The sequence below is a fragment of the Ictalurus punctatus genome, chromosome 18 (genome assembly GCF_001660625.3).
Source record: "Ictalurus punctatus breed USDA103 chromosome 18, Coco_2.0, whole genome shotgun sequence".
Lineage (NCBI taxonomy): Eukaryota > Metazoa > Chordata > Actinopteri > Siluriformes > Ictaluridae > Ictalurus > Ictalurus punctatus.
Window position 1 is genome coordinate 4084289 of NC_030433.2, and position 22846 is coordinate 4107134.

The 22846-nt window shown below is 39.2% G+C and overlaps 1 protein-coding gene across 1 annotated transcript in view; it reads right to left on the minus strand.

Annotated features, from left to right (window-relative positions):
* Positions 1–22846, minus strand: part of sfswap (splicing factor SWAP) — a 116051-nt gene that overhangs the window by 62910 nt on the left and 30295 nt on the right. The window contains exons 11-12 of the mRNA XM_053687699.1: positions 2668–2749; positions 2065–2298 (exon numbers count right to left, since the gene is read on the minus strand). Of these exons, the coding sequence (XP_053543674.1) occupies positions 2065–2298; positions 2668–2749 (316 nt within the window). The remainder of the gene's footprint in view (positions 1–2064; positions 2299–2667; positions 2750–22846) is intronic.

Sequence of the window (22846 nt, forward strand, 5' to 3'; positions counted from 1 at the left end):
TTCACAACTGTTGCAATGAATTTGTTAATCTGGACTGAAACAGCCAGGGAAAAGTTACCTAAACGCAGCAGAGAGCGGTCACTGGCCGTCACAGGCATCTTAACTGACCGGGAAGACAAAATACACAAGACCTATACACAAGACCGTACAGATTTGGGAAATCTTCCAGTCCCTATGTACAACCTCATTAAAAACAGCATGCGTAGGAGATTTAAAAAAAACAAAAAAAACAAAACAAAACAAAACACAAACCGACAAAAACTGTAGGTTGATTAAAAAAATGGAAGCTACTTTTGAGGAGGGAGTTTGGCTTGATTAAGTTTAAATATTGGTTCCTTTTATTACATATAAATATTGCAACGTATTTATGACAAAGTAAAGCAGACATATCGTATCAAAAGCTTCGTATCAAATGATACGATACTCAATTTCGGAGTTATCGTACTAACTAATGTTTGCGAGATTAGGAATACTCAGCCTTAGCTAATGTTCTCCGATGTTCCCCCGGTTCCTTGGGAAAAGAGGCACTAATTTAAAATCAGTAAACCTTTAAAATAAATAAATAAATAAAAATAATAAAAAATAAAACCTCAAAGGTGTGAACTGAGATGGATGTCTTTTCCTTCTGTGAATCTTTCTAGCACTTTTACTTAAGTAAAGTTTCCTACGGAGCCCCCCTAGTGTCAGGAACGAAAAAAAAATAAAAATGCAGCCATGTGTAAACCGTGCCATCAGTTTTGTAATCCGTGCCGAGGGCACGGTTTACAAATCTGAGGGCACGGATTACAAATCTGAGGGTACGGATTACAAATCTGAGGGCACGTATTACAAATATGAGGGCACGGTTTACAAATCTGAGGGCACGGTTTACAAATCTGAGGGCACGGATTACAAATCTGAGGGCACGGATTACACATGCCTGTATTTTTTTTCTTACCTGACACTAGGGGGTCTCCGTAGTTTCCAGATGCTTTTCTACTTGAGTGAAGAATCTGAAGCTGTAAAGTAAATATAAGTCACCTATTGTGTGTGTGTGTGTTTTTTTTTTTTTTGGGGTAAATTAAACGACTAGAGGCGTGAGGATTCCTCTCACATATAGTCGGTGAAAAGGTGGACTTTGCGCCACTCATCCGCATTCGATTGTGCAGTTTACACATCATTATGTCAACAGATTACAGGAAAATGTGTTGGTTAATGTGCAATGTGTGTCAGACAACTGTGTAATGGGAGCAGTTTAGCGATTCCAAACACCTGGACTTCCAGATAGACAAACCGAAAATGCATCAAGAAAATATTTCGTTTAATATGTCCATTAGGGAGACATTTTGCAACAAAAAAAACAACAACAACAACAAAAACGGTCTACTTCTCTGCTCTGACTTCTTAGTGGATGAAAAAGAAAACAAAAAAAAACCCCACATACTGCCTCACTTTTGATGGTTCAGACAGTTGGCAGGTATTTTATCCAAAAGCAGACCAATAGTCGCACTACGTCTCTTTCAAATGATAAACACTGCTTTTAAGGTAAATATAAAATATAGCATAAATGCTGTATTTTACAGAATGCACTGTAATAGTTAAAGGTGCCGTCATACAATACTAGTGGTGCTAATATTGCTAACAAGAAAAAAATGTTGGTAGACAAGATTTTTTTTTTCCAGCTGGTTGCCATGACAAGAAAACTGTGAGATCAAGACTCGTGAACAAAATAATCGCTAATGTTCATCCATCTTGCCCTCAACCTTGACCTGCTTCCCAGTCACTGCTGATGAATAATGCTACTAGCACCATGCTTCTCTGTGGCATGGTGTTCCCTGGGCCATACCGATGAGCCGTAGCTATGCAAGGCACTGTAGTTACACACAGTTAGCAGCTAGCTACTTGACAGTAGTGGTATAAAATGGGAAACAGATAGAGCAAACCGTATCACCATAGCAAGGGGACAAAACTTGTGAATGCTACAGTTAAATGTATTGTAACAAGACAAAAGAAATGTATTAACAAGACGCTTTCGCAAACTGTTCCCGTGTGTGTGTGTGTGTGTGTGTGTTGCAGTCACACAACCTTGCTTGGCCTCCAGCTCTTCCTGTGAAAGAGTGGGCTTTTTCTCCTCAGGCTGTGCAGGAGCTGCCTCACTTTGGTGCTCCACCCCAGCCATGCTCTGCTCCGCCCCTTCCTGCTCTTCCTCTCTCCCCCTGTCCTCGTCCGAGTCGTCATCCAGACGCACGCGGTTCTTTTCCAAAGGCAGCATGTCGTTCTCTTTGGACTTTATCGCAAAGCAGATGGGGGCAAAGGATGCTGGGAAAACAAGACGAGGACACGTTGGAAGTGAATTCTGATCTGTGTCACTTAGTTACAGCCATTAACCTTTCCTCTGGGGCAGGAAATGTGGCTAGCGCTGATGGTCATTAGGGTTAAAGACATGATCATTACGGCCTAGACACACCAGAACAAGTGTTAACACTGCTACAGTGATGCTCAGCTCACCACTACACTCTGTGGAACATGGGAAACCTTCGGGAACAGCAATGATTAGAAGACTAATTGCAGCAGTGCAGGCTTGTTTTTTTTTTTTTTTTTTTAATTATTTATTTATTTTAATTTAATTTAATTCTAGTGCTTTGGTCCCAGAGGTCAAGTCCATAGAGGTACATGGCCCAACCTTACCTTTAATGAGTTTGCCCTCATTAGACTGTTTTTCAGAGGAACTGTCTGTAGTAGTGCCATCATCCTTGTGGACCGCCGAGCCCTGAAAGGAAACCAGAGGACAAGAGTCATGTACTGCATCAGCAAAATAATCACCCGGCACAAATAACAGCCAAGCTTGCTGGATCGACAGGAATATAACAAAAGACTGTGACTAATCCAAAAGGTTCTAGTGTAAGGCTCCTTTTACAATTAAGCAATGACACACAAGCACCGAGCCGAAGCTAATCACAGCCGTGCTGATATCCAATACAATCGCAGGTGCATTATTGTTTTTATACAAGAAGAAATCATCACTGAGTAACTCGCACAATATGGACAACTGTTCTGTTTATATTTGGTCCGATAGCAGAAATATTTCCAGAAAAAGCAAGAGTCTCTGTGTAGCCCGTCGGCTAGCTGTCTAGCTAGCTCGCATTCATTTGTACATTCCTGTTAAAGGTGGCAATCAAACTGGCTTCTTTTTTTTCTTTTTTTAATTAATTTTTTAAATATATGGGCTTTATATTTTAAACGAAAAGTTACTGATGATACACAAATACTACTGTAGTAACCGTTTCAAAGTAGGAAGTGGAATTTTGTGTGATGAATACAGACGAGCTGAGTGATACGAACAGTGAGACGTCCCAGTGTGGTTAGATTAGACATAAGCACTCGTGCAACGCCCTGGGACTAGCTGTTGTAGAACGTTCCTTATATGGGCTAGTATGAGAGAAATGACCATGTATGCGTTAGGAGAAAGACATTTCAGAATTACAGTAAAAAGAAGGAATAAAGCAGTTATATTCCATTAAAAGCAAAGCAAAAAAAAAAAGAAAGCCTTGAACATTTCTGGACTGTCGTACACAGCGTCGTCTCGAGCGAGATACCGCACACTGATGGAAAATCACAGATGCAAAAGCCTCCGCAGAACACTCGAGAAGTAACGCAAAAAATATATACGTTTACAGCATGATGGGTGGATGGGTTCCTAATGATAATGTTGTTTTGGGAAGAGAATCTGTATGGCACGGTGTTCGCCTGTGCCATCGAAGCATATTCATTTTTGGCTAAGCAACAGACACAGCTATCCGTCCGCTATTGGCTACGGAAAAACACGCTGTGGTTTCTGAAATCTGATTGGTCAGACGGTGTTGATAAATATTCCATAGCAGCAGCTTTGACAGAAGTCATGTTTTCTGTGAGGAGATGTTTGTTTAGCAGTTTGGGAAGGTCTGTAGCAGTCAGTGGGAAAGTTTTCAGACATAACAAAGACTTCAGAACAGAGGAGTTTTGTCTTATTAAGCTCAAGAAGGAGAAAGAAGAAAAAAAAAAAAGCAAAGCTGGTGAGACTTTTTCTAGCCGTTACACATCAAGTGATAAAAGGACCTAGCTTGTTCTGTGGATGTTCCACAACATAAAAGTAACTATAAATTTAAAAAAAAGAAGAAAAAAAAGTGACGTGTCGTTATTTAATAAACAGAAAATCTTCATGGTTGGTTCGATCATTTCTGTGGTATAAGAGGAATAAAACTCTTCGGGGTGTGCTGTTATAGGAACTCTGGGGTTGTGACAGTTAACGCCGCTTTGTGTCGTCGTCATCGTTAATTTTCCCATAACGACGCGCCGTGTGATGTTTTATTCCTTACTTGAACGTTAGATAACTCTTCAAGTGCGCACTCATTACTGAGCTCAGCGGACTGAAAATTTACACCCGCATCACAAGCTGTTGAAGATGACGTGTCTGAAATCACAGCGGTAAATTATGTGAATTATGTGACAATCGCTTGGAGGTGACCTACCCACTCAACTGCCTCCCAAATAAAAAAATAAACATTCGTCTCCAAAACAACCTAGCTATAAGATCAATATGACGGAAATCCGCTGTGGTGACTGAGAACTTAAGGCACACACTAATGTGTTTTTTCCACCCCCTCAAGACTGCTTTGATATAGCCACTCAATCTCTGTGAACATCACGATGACAACACTAAGACTAGATTACTTTATAACCTAGCTTTCAGATTTACACGCTGTACTTTTCCACTGTATTGCGGCACTCGGTAATTGCACCTGATCCTGCCAAACGAGCAGCATCGTAACTACGTACCCGTGCTAAATTTGGTCAACCTTCCTGCCGAAGTAGCACAGATGCATGTCGGGATCCCTTGCTGAGTCTTGTTCCTCTCAGGGTTCTTAATGTCGGATTTTTTCCTTGCGGCGGTCACCTCTGGCTTGCGCAACAGAGATCTAAATCTACATCTGGATTTCTGTAAAGGGGCTTTGTAACAAAGCCTATAATTAAAAGAACTACATAATTACAACTGATTTCAATTAAACTGGAAGCATCTTTTTTGGTTCTGGTGGATTTAGGCATCAACATCAGAATTTTATCAAACAGTTAGATGTTTCAGGTTGGGTTTCATTTATTCACGCAAAGTGCTTTTTCGTTCATATAATATTTGCCAAACTGAAGTTAGGACAAATCTCAAATGATTGCCCTTGTTGGTATAATAAGTATCAAATCATACATTTATTAGCTAACCCACCAGACTAGTAAAAGCTCCATTGGGTTGACTGGATCTGACTAGGCTAAAAAGTGGTAGCTAACGTAATATGTTAGCTAGTTGTTTACGGTAATATAGACTAAGGGAAACAAAAACGTTTACGACAATTATCCAAGTTCCTAACGTAGCGTATTGTGTTTCTATTCGTTGCCCAAAGTTTCAGCTGTGAGATGTGGGGACTGTACCAAAAAGGTAGTTGTACAAACTCAACCAAACCAATCCAACCAGGCTTTACTGGTACCATGACACTGGTTATCAACTATCTCCGTCAACTCAGGTTTTGATCCTTAAGATATGATTTGTCCACGAGCATGTGCACATAAAAGCGCAACATAGCACTCAACATGGAAAAACGCAGCATACCCACGGTGATCAAAGAGAGTAGACGTCTTCTGTTAATTAAAAATAATTTGTATGCATCAATATTATCCATCCTTTAGAAAAGAGTCAGGGTTAAATGGCCTTAAAATTGTTCCAACCACTGTATAAATCACATTCCTGGTTCAACCAGTCTATGCAAAGGACTACAAAAGTATTAGCGATCATTCGGGCGGACACTGAAAGAAAAACGCACAAGGTCATTTAACTGTATGCTTAATAAGAACCAAGAATAAATGTCAAACTGCAATTGACTCGTGTGGTACATCATCACAGACTGTTCGTCCAGTGTATGTCCACTGCACAAGGGCAAAGTGAGGGAGACATATACAGAGTAGGAGGTAGGAGAGCACGAGTCAAACTAGTAGCAGCACAGTTGTGTCACTCATTGAAATTTTTCAATATTTGACACTTTTGTTAGAGAAGTGACAGAGTTTTCAGCGCTGGAGAGAGTGGGTAATATGAGGGCTCACAAGGCCAGTAACATGTCTAAAAAGGTGAGCAAGCACAGGAGATTGGATCCATCATCACAAATCGCAAGGTGGATGTTAAAAAAAAATAAAATACCCATCCCGATCGTTCAAGCTTTATATAAGTGATATGTAACCTCCCCCCCAAGAAAAAGTAATACGACAGATGTTGCCTTGGTGATATGATTTACAGCAATGTTGTAGATTGTTATTTTAATTGAGAATCAAATAAATAAGCACAACAAAATTTTCATTTTACAATGAACATTTTAATAGCCCTTTGAAAATGGGCGGCTGTGGCTCAGGTGGGAGAGCGGGTTGTCCGCTAATCGTAGGGTTATTGGTTCGATTTCTGGCCCACGTGACTCCACGTGCCGAAGTGTCCCTGGGCAAGACACTGAACCCCAAGTTGCAAGCTAGCACCTTGCATGGGAGCTGTGCTATCACTGGTGTGTGTGAATGTGTTAATGAGAACCAGTGTAAAGCGCTTTGTAGAACCTTTAAGGCTTTTAAAAAAAAAAAGAAAAAAAAAAAAAAGTGATCTATAACTGCAGACCATTTACCATAAAAATGCACGGAAAATGGTAATAATTCCACACAGGTGATGACATGACTGCAGCGCTCAAGTTTAACATCATCATGTGTTTTACGTCATCAAATTGCGATCGCTTCGTGAGATCGGACAAATTTAGAAACTACCGATCGGGTCATAAATTGTGATTATCGGCCGATACCGATTGTCGGCTGATCGATTGGAGCTAAACACCTTACAAGGAGAGTTATCAGGCTGCTCAGAATTATAGAGGCACTTTAGAGCTGCTTGTTATACATCTCTAAGTGAATACCGCAGTGCGAATCTCACCGTACTGTGAAACTATAGAACGTACATTTTCTGTTGTGTTTTGGGGGGAGCCAATGAGTTAAGGGTGGGTGGAGAAGAAGAAGAAAAAGAAGGCACTATGTGCTTGGCCCCATAAATATCTGCACTGACTTCCAGATCAATATAAACACGCACTGATGTTGTGATTGCCACAGAGTTAACCCGATGAGACTACAGTACTGTGCATAAGTCTTAGGCACATGCAATGAAATGCTGTAGAGCAAACATGCCTTCAATTTTTTTTCTGTAACATTTAATTATGGGCTGGGAAAACTAAAATGTTTTTGTACTGACTCAATGTTGCTGAAGGACTAAAAGAGACACAACACGTCTCTTGCTTTTTGAAAGCTAACTGTGTGTGATGTAGAGCGGTAGACTCAAAATAAATAAATAAATAAATAAATAAATAAACTGGAACAAGAGCGGCAACACTAACTGGGCTATAGAATGGAGAGGCAGGCACTGAGGCAGGCAACCACGCTACAGCCAAAGTCACCATTCCGATGTTCGATGTGAACATCGTAACTGAAGCTCTTGACTTGTATGTGCATGATTTTTATACATGGCGTTGCTTCTACATGATTCGCTGGTTGGGTAATTTCCCGAATAAGCAGGTGTACAGATGTTTCTAATAAAATCTTTTAATCTATTGGTGCATTCAAGTCATGTTGGAAAGAACGTATTTATGAGCTGAACGCAAATGAACGCCCCCACAAAGTCATAATCACTAGTGGTAAAACTTCTTTTTCTTTTCTTTTCTTTGAGGAATTTCTTTGAGCTCAGAGTTTTCAGGTTGGGGCGTGCCAGTTAGAAAACGTGGTGGAATCAATGAATTGCGACGTCTATGGTCGACGGTACGTTTGTTGAAACTGAATGTTTAACTGTCTCTGATTTCAGTTGTTGTGTGTTTGGTATATGCAGCAGCTCATCAGGCTTTTTTAATTACAATAAAACAAGCTAAATTCCTACGCAAAATACGATCGCATTGACAACATATGTAACGATAAAGTTTACAGAAGCTTCCTAAATCGATTAAAAAAAAAAAATTTCCACAGAATAGAATTTGTTTTGCACGACTATGGGAGCTAAACAAATTTCACTGTGACTAAAGACAAATCAACGTGCCCCTTGAACAGAGTATGCCAGAATTCAACGACATCCGATGGGCTTTCCCAGGCCGCCACACGTATTCGCGCGTATCCGTAAAATGAACGGCCTTCAGACAAGAACATGTAAATGACAAATACGACACAGTAAGACGGGAGGGTGTTCTAGCAAATCAGAAGAGACTGACATATTAATTGTTGTTTGATGTGCTTTGAAGGTCTGCATGCTGCCACCCACTGTGTCAAAGTCTATTACAGTAGTCTCTCTGTTGATTGACTTCCCACCCACACTTGGAACCAGCAGTACTTTTAAACCACTTATACATTCAAACTCGTGTAGTCACTTGCTGTTTTTTTTTTTTTTTTTTTTTTTTTTTAAATTTGAAACGAATGATCAGATGCCCTCTTGTGGAAGCTTAAAGACTGCTGCCTTAATTTACATAAATTATAAATAAATAAATAAAAATTGAATTGATAATTAATGATTAAATGCTACAAAACACACCTTAGGACTCAGAAAGTTGCCGAGAGTCACACTGTCTGCATGTGCTCTCACTGGCAGGTCTGCCATAATTCTATCTAAATACGGACTCAACCGTCCGGATTCTCACTTATTACAGCATCACAGCTAATTAGATTGGAAATGGACTGCTTTCCTTTCATTTGAACGCTTGTTAAGTAAGCTGCGGTGTCGGAAGGTAAGCAGAAACACAGATATACGCAGCACTGTTTCATCACAGAGAGAGAGAAAGAGAGAGAGAGAGAGACTATATTCAGCTGTATACAATGTTTGACTAGACTCCCTTTAATAATTTCTCGTGTACTTGGATTTATGGAGGTACTACAGAGCGAGACAGTAAAAGAGAGAAGGAGAGAGAAAGACAGAGAGAGAGAGAGAGAGAGAGAGAGAGCGCGAGAGAGAGAGAGAGAGAGAGAGATGGGAGCTTGTCTTTCTCCTTACTGCATTGCAAGCCTGTCTCTCTGCATTTCTCTCAATTTATTTCACACTTTTTTTGCTCTTATTCCTTTCGGCATATCAATCTTTCTCTGCCCACCTCCCTCATATTCCCTCTCTCTCTCTCCCCCTCCTCTGTCTTTCCAGTTTGGTCTTTCGCCTCGTCTCTTGCTCTGCCTCTCTCTGCCTGTCTTTCACACTCTCCTTGGTCTGTCTCACTCCTATTCTTTCTCCATCTCACTTTCAGTCTCTTTCTCTCTCTCTCTCACAGATGAGAGCCTGTGTCTCTCCTGCTCTGTGTGTCTCTCTCTCACTCACTCTGTCTTGGTCTCTCTCTATACCCTGTCTTTCACTCTCAGTTTCTCCTTCATGATCTCGGTCTCTCCTTCCGTCTGTCTGTCTTTCCATCTCTCCTTCGGCCTGTCTGTTCGTCTCACTCACTCACTCTTTCACGGTCTCTCTCTCTCTCTCTCTCTTTGTCTGGAAGGCTGCAGCAAGCGATACACAAATCTCCACAATGTTCTGCTGTCAAAATAATCATTAGTTCCAGCCTTACTTGAAAGTCACCACAGTGAGGAATCCCAGAGGATTTGGTTCGTCTGTGCGTGTTTACAGTGTTTCACTCATCCCAGGCTTTAAATGTCAAAATCTACTCGTGACCTGCACCAGCATGAAAGCGCACCTATTATGGTCTTGAAACGTGCCTAATTTTGTTTTAGAGGTCTCGTACAATAGATTTACATGCACCCAAGGTCAAAAAACACTTTAACGTGCTCATAATTTAAACTGAAGGCATTACCTCCCCCACCCCCAGTGTCACAAAGACTCGTTAAATGATCCGTTCTAAAGGATTCATAAAGGAAACTCCTCTTTTTAGGAAGCATACTCTGCTCTGATTGGCTCAGATGTCCCAGTCTGTTGAGATTGGTCTACCACTGTCAGCGAGCAGCCAATGAAGACCAGAGGCGGGGCTTTTTGTTACAAACCTATGTAGGTCAGTACAGGAAGTAAGTCTGGAATCACTAACGACTCATTTCAGCTGTTCAGAATCGGTTCCTTCTTTTGAGAGTCGATAACTCCTTTTGTTGTGCTCTTTGATTTATTTTTTTTTAAACTATGCAGACCTTTTTTACATTTCTACATTCACAAACAGCTCTATAACACACTACATGAAAGGCAATATTTGAAAAACCATAATAGGCGCACTTTAACGTTCCTTTTGACCCAGAACTATACAATGCTATAAAGAACAACAATGTGAATTTCTGTTTAAACCAATAGTACCTTTGTATGCCAAACATTTTTTGGGAGAAAATAAATAAATAAAAGAAAGAGAGCGCACTGTAGGCAGAATATTTTTAGATATAAAACAAATTAGTTCAGTTAACCAGACATTAAGCATTATTACCAATTTCTTTGTTTAGCCAGGAGTGATGATAAACAGACACACATTGCGCACTGGCACTTTCCTGAGGTGAAATACTGTGAGAAAAATCATCCACCAGTGACTCAGTAATTAAAAAGAGGAGGGGAACAAGGGGCAAAGAAGGAGATGGAGTGAGTCGCAATGCTCACAGCTCACTAGCTTCTGTAGATAAACAGGGGTTTTTTTCCCCCCTCTCTAAATTGTTGCCACAGTATGAAAGCTGAGATTGTATTTCATCAGCAACCAGTACAATTTAGAAAACAACACTGGAGTGGCCGAGTAGGGACCTCGAAGCGGGTGATTTGAGACTTGATTTGGACCTTAACGTATGTATGTAACCTGACTACAACACTTTATTTACAGAACACCTTTGGAAGCATTGAGCTTCACGGCCGATCAAAGACTTTTGTCCAAAACATCCTGTAACATGTGGAAACCGTCAGAGAAGTAAGAAGATTCCCCTTTGAAAACCATTATTAGTTCTTACTAATAAAGTACAACTCCTCCCATTCCAAGGATTGAAATAAATTCAATTCCCTACTCATGGTGAATTTAATTTAAATGGATTTGTAATGAGAATAAAAACGTCCTCTAGAAAAGCATAGATGATGTCATGATCCATGTTACCACTACTGACAGAACAAATGCACTGAACTATTAACACGTACACCCTGGATGTACTCGTTCACACTACTCCACCCATTTGCGTGTTTTTGGGAGGTGGGAGGAAACCAGAGAACCCAGAGGAAACCCACATGTGAACACTGGAACAGCAGCATGTGAAACTCCACACAGACAGTAACCTGAGCTCAGGCTCAAACCGGAGACTCTGGAGCTGTAAAACCGAGGACCGCCGTGCCACGATAACACTGAATCTTTCAAGATAACATTAAAACAAATGAAATATCTGTATTCTTCAACGTTTGGAATACTACACAAATACCAGGTGTAGTATCGAAATTCTTGACAAACCCACACACAGACCAAAGTCACGTAACACTTGAGATTCAGATTGTGAGTGCTAAAATACAATCTCTCACATTTATGGACGCAGAGCTCTGAAGTTAAATAAAACAGATAGCTAAGTGATTTAAACAGGGTTTCATGTATGTGCTGAAATCACACTGGAGCTACATAGTTGCTGATGTCTGAGTGAAAAACGTGCATAAATTAATGAGAGTCAAAGGACAAACCTGCAAGACCACAAACTGCTCCACTCAACTACCGAGTAATTAATGGCACATGGTTATTATTATTATTTTTAAAGAATTATTTCCACAGTTACTACTATACATCTTTTTCTTATTATCATCATCATCATCATCATCACAGTTGTTCGTACTGGTAATATTAGTATTAATAACTATTACTTGGCATAATATATGTATACATACATACCGTACATACATTTGGAGTGATAGCAGGAGAAATACAGTAGTAGTAGTAATATACTGTCATTCATTAAGAAACTGATGCAAAACCAGCTAGGAAAAACCTTTTACATCTATTAGCAGTAGCTAATAGTAGATTAAGTCGTTATAGTAGTAGTAGCAGCAGCAGTTTTAGTAGTAGTAGCAAAATCCATTCATACTGATGATGAAAATGACGCAAAACACACTATTAGAAGTAGTAGTAACAGTAGTTCTAAAATACTGCCATAATCATTAAGAAAAAGTTTAGGCCCTATACACTGGGCAGCAGCAGCGGCAGTAGCAGTAGTAGTAGTAGTAGCAGTAGTATTAGTGGTAGTAGTAGTAATGCTAGCAGAAGGATTAGTAACAGTAGTAAAAAATACTGTCATATTCATGAAGAAAATTTTCCAAAATACAATGGGTAATCCCTATTAAAGACAAGTAGAAGTGTCAATAGTATCAATAGTAGTAGTAGTTGTTGTAGTAGTAATAATAATAATAATAGTTGTTGTAGTAGTAATAGTAGCAGTAGTTTTAGCAGTACCGGTAAAATACTGACATATTCATGAAGAAAATGACCCTAAACCCATTGTGTAAAGTCTATTAAAGCCCATTAGTAGTAGTAGCAATAGTACTGCAAAAAGTGTGTGTGTTGCATGTTACTATTCACAGGCTTTCTTACAGCAGAACTAATGCTGGAACTAACAAGCTAGCTGTCATCACAACGGTCTCGGGCACTCAGGCTTTTATAATCACTTTTTACACTTTCACTCAGCCACATTTATTTGTTTACTAATGATCAAAGACTGCACATAATATCATAGTACGCCTCTCAAAAGTGGACTTCTTAAAGTTTTCTCGGGCCTGATACTTCTTCACAGTAAGCTAACGTTCCTAAGATCCCTCTGGAACAGGAACGATTAAAATGCAGAATGGTCTTCTTGATGCTTTAAGGCAGTGATTAGGTTTGTGAGCTGATGAGTGCAAATTATTAAACAGGCATAGGGGCACTTTGGACATTAATGTGCCTTTTGCTCTTTTATGTCTTATTATTCATGACATATGGCTTTCGTTCCAAAGTCAGAAGAGATGTGCTTTTCTGAGAGATGTGCCGGCCGGTACAACAAAAGCAGAACTAAGAACACTTCATGGTCGTCAATGACGGTAAAAGTTTGGGCTGAACTATATGGACAAACTACATAATATGAAAGCTGTTCTATTTTGCACATATAGTAAAGATGATGACAGATACAAGACATTATTATGCATGCAGCATATCAGCTGCTGACTTTTTTTCCTCCCATTCTGTGTATACTCTAAAGACTGCTGTGTGTGATAATCCCAGGAGATCAGCAGGTTCTGAAATACTCAAACCAACCCATTCAACCGTGCCACAGTACACCCGTACCAAGGCAGTGAGATCGCGTCCCCCTATTCTGATGTTTGATTGAAGCTTTTGACCTGCCTCCCCATGAATGAATAAACAGCTGTGTAGGTATTCTTCGCAAATGGCTGCCAAGCCATATATAGATATCAGCCGTAATATTAAAAACGCCTGCCTAATATTGTGTAGATCCTCCTTGTGCCAGCAGAACAGCTCTGAGTCGTCGAGGCATGGACTCCACAAGACGTCTGAAAGCGTGCTGTTATATCAGGCGCCAAAAAGTTAGCAGCAAATCCTTTAAGTCGTGCAAGTTGAAAGGTGAGGCCTCCATGGATAGAACTTGATTGTCCAGCACATCCCAGAGATGCTCGATCGGACTGAGATCTGGGGAACTCAGATCAACCCAAGTCAACAACTTGAACTCTTTACGTTCCTCAAACTGTCCCTGAACATTTTTTTCAGAGTGGCAGAGAGCATTATCCTGCTGAAAGAGGACACTGACATTAAGGAATGTTTAGGTAGGTGGTACGTGTCAAAGTAAGATCCACATGAATGGCAGGACCCAAGATTTAACAGCAGAACGTTACACGTCCTCCGCCCGCTTGCCTTCTCCTCACAGTGGATCCTGGTGCCATCTCTTCCCCAGATAAGCAACACATAGGCACCTGGCCATCCACATGATGTAAAATAAAACGTGATTCATCAGACCAGGCCACCTTACTTGGAATGCTCCATAGACCAGTTCTGGTGCTCACGTACCCATCGTAGGTGCTTTCAGCGATGTCCAGGGGTCAGCATGGGCTCTCTGACCAGTCGCCAGCTACGCAGCAAGCCGCGATGCATTGTGTGTTCTGACACCTTTCTGTCATAGCCATATATGTATACGTGTTATAAGGAATGGCCACTTTCATGGTTTATTCTGCTACATACCAGCCAAAGAAGCACAGTGAGGAACACAAACTTGGATATACATGAGCCTGGGAGCAGAAAAATATCTCCATGTTCCATTAGAATTGTCCGTGTCCGGCATTTTGCTTCAACACACTCGTGCCAAACCTAATCTGCCTTGATCCCGAGAACCGAAAAACCAAGCTGGTTTATTGAGAGACGGGAAGCTGCTGGACAGCCTGGTTATATAACGCGGGGAAGATTAATGACGCAACCAAGAAGGATGAAAACACAGCAGTCAGCATGCAACTTCATCAGCAGATGCTTCAACAGAACCCGAAGAGCAATCAGTAAGTGTTACACAAAAAAATAAATAAATAAAAAAATCTAGTGTCCTAATGTAGATGTTGGACCAGAATCCTTAAGTGGTTGCTTGTTTATGACTCTACAATAGTAAAAAAGAGACATCTGGCTATTAAACTCTGACTTTCAGAACGCTCACACTACCAAACTTTACGTGGTCACTGACTAGAGAGACATTATGTAGTGGTGCTGGACTTCCTGTACCCTACGTCGAATTACGGTAACTTATATGAGACTAAAATTTCCGAATGGTTTCATAAGTCAGACAGTCCACTACATAGCCATTTTACAGGAGTAGAAAGAAGGAAAAAGTAGACCAGACAGAACAGATCTGATCTGATACACTACTGATTTTTTTCCCCCCTCTCAGTGTATATTTAAGACATTTCTTTTTTATTAATTTTTTTTAAATCACAGTTTGATCAATTTAAGGAACAGACCTCTGGTTTCCAAGCGTAAAATAAAAGCATTAATGACAAACGCGCCTGAACATTCGGTTGAATTAGGCATTAAAAACAGGACGGGAGAAAGAAATCATAATAAAAGGACACGTTCACCGTAAGACACTTCAGAGAGTGTGTGTTTTTTTTTTTTCGTAATTCCCAAATGGACACATTAAAAAATAAAAAGCAGAATTAAAAGCTTGAATGTTCCACTACTGAAAGCAGGTGAGAGTTCAGTATTGAGTCCAGAACTGCAATTAAGAGCGAGTACAAAGTTTTACGACCTGCATAATTTTCAGGTCGTAGTAATTACTTGATGTCAAACGAAACTGATTTTCAACTCAAGATGAAAGCCTAAATCTTACTGAAGAATACTTTCCAGCCTGACACAGCACCCTTTCGGAGTTGGACCCTTTATACGATTCTGCATGGAGGGAATGGTGGGGGAAGGGGAAAAAAAAAAAAAAAAAAAAAGAGAGAGAGAAAGAAAACAAAACGTGGTGAGATCATTTGCATCATTTGCAGTTGTCTGAAAGCCAGTGAAATCTGAATCAATAGCGTATTCCCTGAAGTGGCACACTCTAAGCCTTAAATACTGCGACAAATGAATAAACTAGCGCATTCATATTCACTCTCAATAAGCCAAATTTTCGCAAACAGATTTATGGGGCTAGATTCAATAGAAAAGCAGGAACATTATACTAATAAATGGCCGTCTGATATTGGACCACACCTAGGACTCTATGGTGCGGTCACCCATGCCAAGTCAAAATCTGTACCAATCTGCATCATAGCACCCATCAGTAATGAGAAGGGCAGAAATGTGCTTCAACCATACACACAAATCTAACTAATTCAAGTTGGCTTAAGGCTCTCTTTGTCTGTTCTGTGAACTTGTGCCTTTCTCTTTATCAAGTTCATTCAAAATTAGTTCAAGCTAGACCTGGACGCACCATGAATTCCGAATGAATCATACTGAGCTGGATGAAAGAGCCAACAATAAAGCTATTTCACTCTTTTATATAGCAGCCTGAGAAAAAACCCTTCAGATGTACTCGTTGGTGGTTTTGGTGGCGGTATTAGTACGAATAACTATTACAGTAGAAGTAATAGGATTTGTAGTAGTAGGAGTAATTGTAGTAGGAGTAGATGTAACAGTATTAGTAATACTAAAATAGTGCCCTAATTATGAAGAAAAACTGTAGACCGAAAACACGCGCTGTAAACCCTGTTAAACCGTAGTAGTGCTAGTACTAGCAGTGGTAGGACAAGGAGGAGGACAAGAAGTGATAGTAGAAATAATAGCAGTAGTAGTAGCAGTACTAATAGTAGTAGTAGTAGTAGTAGTAGAAGGACAAGGAAGAGGAGGAGGAGTATTATTAATAATAGTAATAGTAGTACCAATGGGAGTAACGCCGCTCAATTGCTCACGGCAAAAGCAAACACTACACTCACATACCGCTCACGCTCAACGCTAAAACAAAGTTCGCGCGAATCCCACTCTGACAAGAAATTTCTCTGTAGTATACTTGCTTCACTTTGTAATACAAACAGAAAAAAAAAATAATTGCTGGAATAAATGCCTCAATTAGAATAGTAGTGAGAATTATGATGATCTTTGTGGGTGACATTCTGTTACAGGCTGTACCTTTTATTCATTTTATTTAAATTTATTCAATTAAATCAATTAACTTAACAGATGTCGAGCAAGCCCCATAAATGTAACCCTATATAAAAGGTAATAACCAACAACAACAACAAAAAGAATATTTGATATTCGTTTTTGTTTTTTTTTTTATACCCGTCAACAACTGGTTGAGCAACAGACCATTCAAAACAGGTCTATCATAAACACAAACAAACAAACAAAAAAATTCCACACACACAATGAAATGCATGTAGAACTTTCGGGAAAAAAAAAAAAAAAAAAAAAAAAAACACACCTGGAGTATTTAGTAAAGGAAATACCTTTTCTAAAATTAAAATAGATCAAAAAATGCGGGGAAATGTGGTCTATTGAAAAAAAATAGCTCAATCTTTACAGCACTTCATTAAAACGATGTTTGAAAGGCATAACCTTAGACCTAATAGTTATTTCGCATTTTCTCAAACCACCATACCACAAGGTGCATTCTGGGTTGAGCGTGTGGAGTGGAATCTTAAGAAAGGCGCTCTTCCCTCTGAATGATCAGCGCTCCTCTCCGCTCACAAGCTCTGGTACTACTACTACTACTACTAATAATAATAATAATAATAATAGTAAAATTAACAGTAATAATATTAGTACTACTGCCATAATCATGAAAAACACACTGGGTAAAACTTATTAAACCACAGTAGTAGAAATAATAATAATAATAATAATAGTAATAAAAGTAGTACTAAAATACTGTCATAATCATGAAGGAAAATTGTAGGTTGAAAACATTCTGGATAACCCTGTAAACTCTAGTAGGAATATTAGTAGTAGTAATAGTAGTACTAAAATATTGCCATAATCATGAAAAAGTGCACCCCAAAAAACACCCTGTAAACCCTATTAAGGCGTAGTAGCAGTAGTATAGTAAGATTCATATTAATAGTAATACAAGTAATGATAGTAGAGCGGCAGCAACTAATCGATAAAATCGATAATAATCGCTTATGAAAATCATCATCAACGAATCTCATTATCGAATAGTTGGTCTGCGCACGGCACATTTACTCATTACGTTACTTCTGTTCCGAAAATACGCTTTGGAGAGTGAATACTGAAGTTGTGTCCCAAATGAAGTACTGTACACTTACCCTATGCACCGTATACTCTACAGTCTAGTGCAGTGTTTCCGCGGACGCCTAGTGGTCAGTGGTGTAATTGCAGGGGATCCATAGGAAAGATTTAAAAACGTTTAAGTATTATATTTTTTGGTTAAATGTATCAAAATATATTCAAATGAGATGTTTTAAAATGAATCAATTTGGTTATTTGCGTGCATTCACAAATGTCACGTTAGCGGAGCTGACGATGGTTCATTGAAGGATTTATTTGAAATTTATTTACAAATGAAGTGGTAATTTGCAAAAACCTAATGAGTGGTAGCCAACTTCATATGTCGCATTGATGGATAAAATAAACAACGGATAATTCAGAGTCAAATTAAATGTCACACCAACAATAAAATGTCATTGAACCTGGTATTTGAACCAATCCCTGGGGAATGACAGGTTCCGCCAACAACCAGGGATTGCTAGGACTGTAGAATTCAGTGCTTTTTGTATATAAGTATCTATGTATTTTTTATAGATGCGACAAAATGCACAGAATTAAACTACAGTCCTAAATTTATAATATATATTCCGGTGTGTGTCTGTGTGTATTGGGTTCTTTTCAGTCTTACTTAATTGGACAAACAGTTGTGTAAAGTTTTAGACTTAAGTTTATATTTGTGACACTGTTTGTGGATTTTATTTTAAATAAATGAAAAAAATGTCACGGAACACCCCCCATCTGATCAATCGAGAAAAAAAATAAATCGGCCAACTAATCGATTAATTAATGAATCAATCGTTAGTTGCAGCCCTAAATGATAGCAAAAACACAATAGTGGTAAAATAATGCCATAATGATTAAGATATAACGCGGCCCAAAACACACTAGGTAAACCCTACTTTAAACTCTAGTAGTAGTAGGTAAACCCTACTTTAAACTCTAGTAGTAGTAGGTAAACCCTACTTTAAACTCTAGTAGTAGTAGGTAAACCCTACTTTAAACTCTAGTAGTAGTAGGTAAACCCTACTTTAAACTCTAGTAGTAGTAGGTAAACCCTACTTTAAACTCTGTGGTCTCTATAACCGCACACCACAGCACTATATAAACAGACCAATTTAACTGATACCAAGTTCCACCATTAAATGGAACGTAGACGATTTCTATTTCCGGCTACATCAACGAGTGAGATTAAGCCACATTCTGACAATAAGCTTCAATTTTATAAGGACATTCATGAAATAAGAGACATGAACAGACACCAGAACTGAAAAGGTGTGTATAGTCTGATGAAATAGGTAGCTAACAGGATCACATCCTTATTGACACAGTGTTTAATTGAGCCAGACATCCAATTTACACTGGTAGACACAGAAAGCAAATTACACTGATTAAGCTTCAAAAGGATAGGGACAGGTGAGGAAATTAACCAAAGCAGAATTGTTAGACAGAGAACCTATCGCATCACAGCCTCTGAAAAAGAAATTACGAAGAGGACCAACAAATATAACCAGACGGGTTTGCTGCTTCTATACGGCTGTTGTGAGGAAAATGATCCATTCTTCCCATTTTCACTTTAATATAACTCGAATCCCCTTCTCTCGGCTTTTCCCTGATTAAAATCATTTTCACCTTTTCGCTCGGACTCTCTCACTTTCTCTTGTATCTCAGGAGCTGCAGGCTGCAATGTCTGATGTCTGGTCAAGGTGTGCTCGGGGTGAAGCTACTACTACCGCCTTTTATCCAGACGTGACCCTTGTAGAGCATCAGGAGAAGGGTTTGTTGTGTTATGCTCTGATAGTGACCATGCTTTCACCTACAGCAGTCTCTGAAGTGTTCACCCTAACCCCAACCTCCTGGCAATCGAAGCCTCTTTGAACTGGCTCTGAGAGTAGGATTGCAGGAGTATAGCTGAATACGTACGGAATTAAACATGACAGGGTGACAGGTTACAGGAAAATAATCAGTGCCAGGGTGTGATGCAACTTGACGTGAAGTCTAGCTACTGTTACCACCCGGAGTTGATTATTTACTGACAACAGCGGTTTTATTCTTCTTATACTACAGCAATTCGCCAACTTTTACAATGTTTTATTTATTAAAGAATGACTTTTTATACATTTATAGTTACATGCAATGTTGTGGAATGTCCTCATATATATATATAAACTAATAAACAGCTGCTCACTCCCCAGCCCCGGTTTTTCTCTCTTCCCAAGACAAAAAGAAAACCACAGAGAAACTACTACTACAACTATTATTGATACTACTCCTACTAATCAATCCTTACAGGATTTCGCAAGAGTACATGAGAATCAAACAATCCTGGAGGGACTGACTGACTGGTACGACTACTCCTACTACTGCTTCTATTAATAGTAGCATTTCTACCACAATTACTAACAATATTCCTCCTCATACTACTCCTATGGTTTAACAGGGTTTACGGAGAGTGTTTTGGGCTACAGTTTCTTTCATGATTATGGCAGTATTTTAATATTACTACTACTACAATTACTACTACTGTTACTGTAGAAACCGCAACATTTATGTCAAAGTGCGCATGAACATATCAGAGCAAGCACATTAAGAGATAACGGGAATAAAACGTGTTTTGCTCGTGCTCCACCGCATTAAACAGACTTTTAAAACATACCTGTTGAACTTCGATAAATGAAGTGAAACCCTTAATGAAACCTTTTGAGACATGCCGTTATTGGAGAATAATCAACTTCACGTTAGGCCACATCAGACATGTTCACAAGTCCCTGAGGTCCAAGTCCAAGTCAAGTCTTGTTCTATTTTTAGCGATAGTTCTTTCAGCTAGTTATCGTAATTAACAGTGTATGGGGATAAAAATCAATTTTGAAATATTAAAACGGATTACTTCTACAGGAGGTCTTGTTCATTTATTCAAATTTGTCTAATAAAGCACACAAGGTTTTACTTAAATCATTAATTGAATTTTTTTTTTTTATTATTTAATTTTTTTTTTTTTTACACACAATCAAAAAACTATTACTTTCAAAATATCAAACATTACTTTAGAGATCACATCACCCAGAACTAAAATGATTTTATTTCAACTAACATAAATGCAAAATTTTGACTAAATATGAACGTCCACATGAACTTGTCACGAGCGATCTCGGCACCTTATGTGGGGAAGGGGATGATGTGATCTGATGTCGGACCTGTGGCAGTTTTTCAAGACCCGACGTTTTTGAAATGCGCGGTGGACGAGGATTTGAGCGGAATGAGAATGAACCCTACATGAGCAATGAGAAATCATGCAGAAAATTTTTTTTTCCCTTCATTTTAAAGGAGAATTCTCCCTCAGATTTTGTTAAAATAAATAATCCTTGTAGGAATTTGTATTCAGGGGGAAAAAAAAAAAGAGAAAGATATCACAAGCACAAACCCAGGATAAACAGGATAAATAATGGTGCCTATGGCACATTTATCACAAAGGGGGAAAAATCCATATTAATTTAGTGAGTATGCTGATTATCATGGCATTATTGTAAAAGTGATTATTGACACATGCCTAGACCTGATTTACTTCTAATCGCAAGATTGGCATTTCCTCTTTTCTGTCAATTTGGCTAATGAATACTTCTGACTCTACGAACAGAAAGAATTGATTCAGAGCACAGACCTCACATTTACATTACAGCAGATTCACCTGCAGGCTCTATGATTTCACAATCATTTATTAAAAAAAAAATAAAAAATAAAAAAAAATAAAAACATTAGATGGAGTACATTTATTAACTTTCAAGAATAAAATAAAATAAAATAAAAATAAATAAAAACTACTTAGCTCTCCAGCTCACTTGTTTATTTACTACAGCATTATTAGCTCTGGCTGCTGCATGCAGAATAATAATTGGCCACTTAGCAGACTTTACGCAAATAGCATAATAAATCGTAACCCTTAATATTTTGTTTTACAATCTCAAGCTTCAAACAAATCTACTACGAATAACTAGTGAGCTGAAGGACACTAATGAAATGAAAATGACCAGTATGCTGAGGATAACGATACTGTATTGTTATGTTTTGGGGGGGGGATATGGGTAAGGGGGGATGAGGGGGACCTGCAGGAAAATAGACATTGCATGGGCGCATTGGATCTATCATGGATTCCACTGGTCTGAAGATTTTACATGCACTCAGGGAACATAATGAGATTTCAAACACAGTTTGCCAAAACAACATATAGAGAGCACTACTGTCAATCAAATGTGAGATCGAGACATAAACAACTGACAGAACAGGACATTATTCTGTTTGAAGACCGACTTTAACATCACACAGCCCAGTGATGACTAATTCAGTGACTTCGCGGAGTTTTTTGAGAGTTTTTTTTGGGGGGGGCAGAAAACTAGTTGAAGGAGCAAAATTGCAAATGCACAAAATTGTTTTGCACGGTCTTTCGCAGTGATGTTTCACGTTCGATGCACGTGAATCGAAGGGGGCTTTTGCTGAATGCGCGCTGTGTCACGTGATGCATTTTGGCCCAAATCTGCTGAAAATCTGCGGTAACTGCCGGGACTGAAATTCTCGTCGATGAATTTTGTAGTGTGACAAGTAGCAAGAACAATGATGGTCAAATGCCAATGGGAGTCTGAGAAGAAACAACTGTAGGCGTGATAATAGATCTTCGATAAGAAATTCATTGGCATCTCAAACGGTTGTTAGAAACAGGAAAAAAGCGATAAACAAGCATGACTATGTTTCTTTGCACTACACCACCTGATCTCTTTGCAGAACACATGATCCTCACTGCCCACATCTCCTCACCCAATCCTTCCCCCACATTTTTCTCTTATTTTTCTTGCAAAATAATGCAGAAACAACCACCAACACCGCCAGTTGCTCCATCACAAACATGATCAACAGTTCTCGTGTTGATTTCGGTGAGAAAGCGGAATTTGGGATCAGACACGCTTCATCTGGGAATTTCTCCGGGTGAAAGAAAGATCGTGTAGCGCGCGAGTCTCGTCCGCTGCTACGTCCACGAAACAACACTCACGTCGTTGTGAGCAGTATGACGTTTCGGATATTTCGAGTAGCGTCCACTAGGCTTTACAGAAAGCGGATTTAGACGCCTAATGAGCGAGCCAGAGGCGACAGTGGCA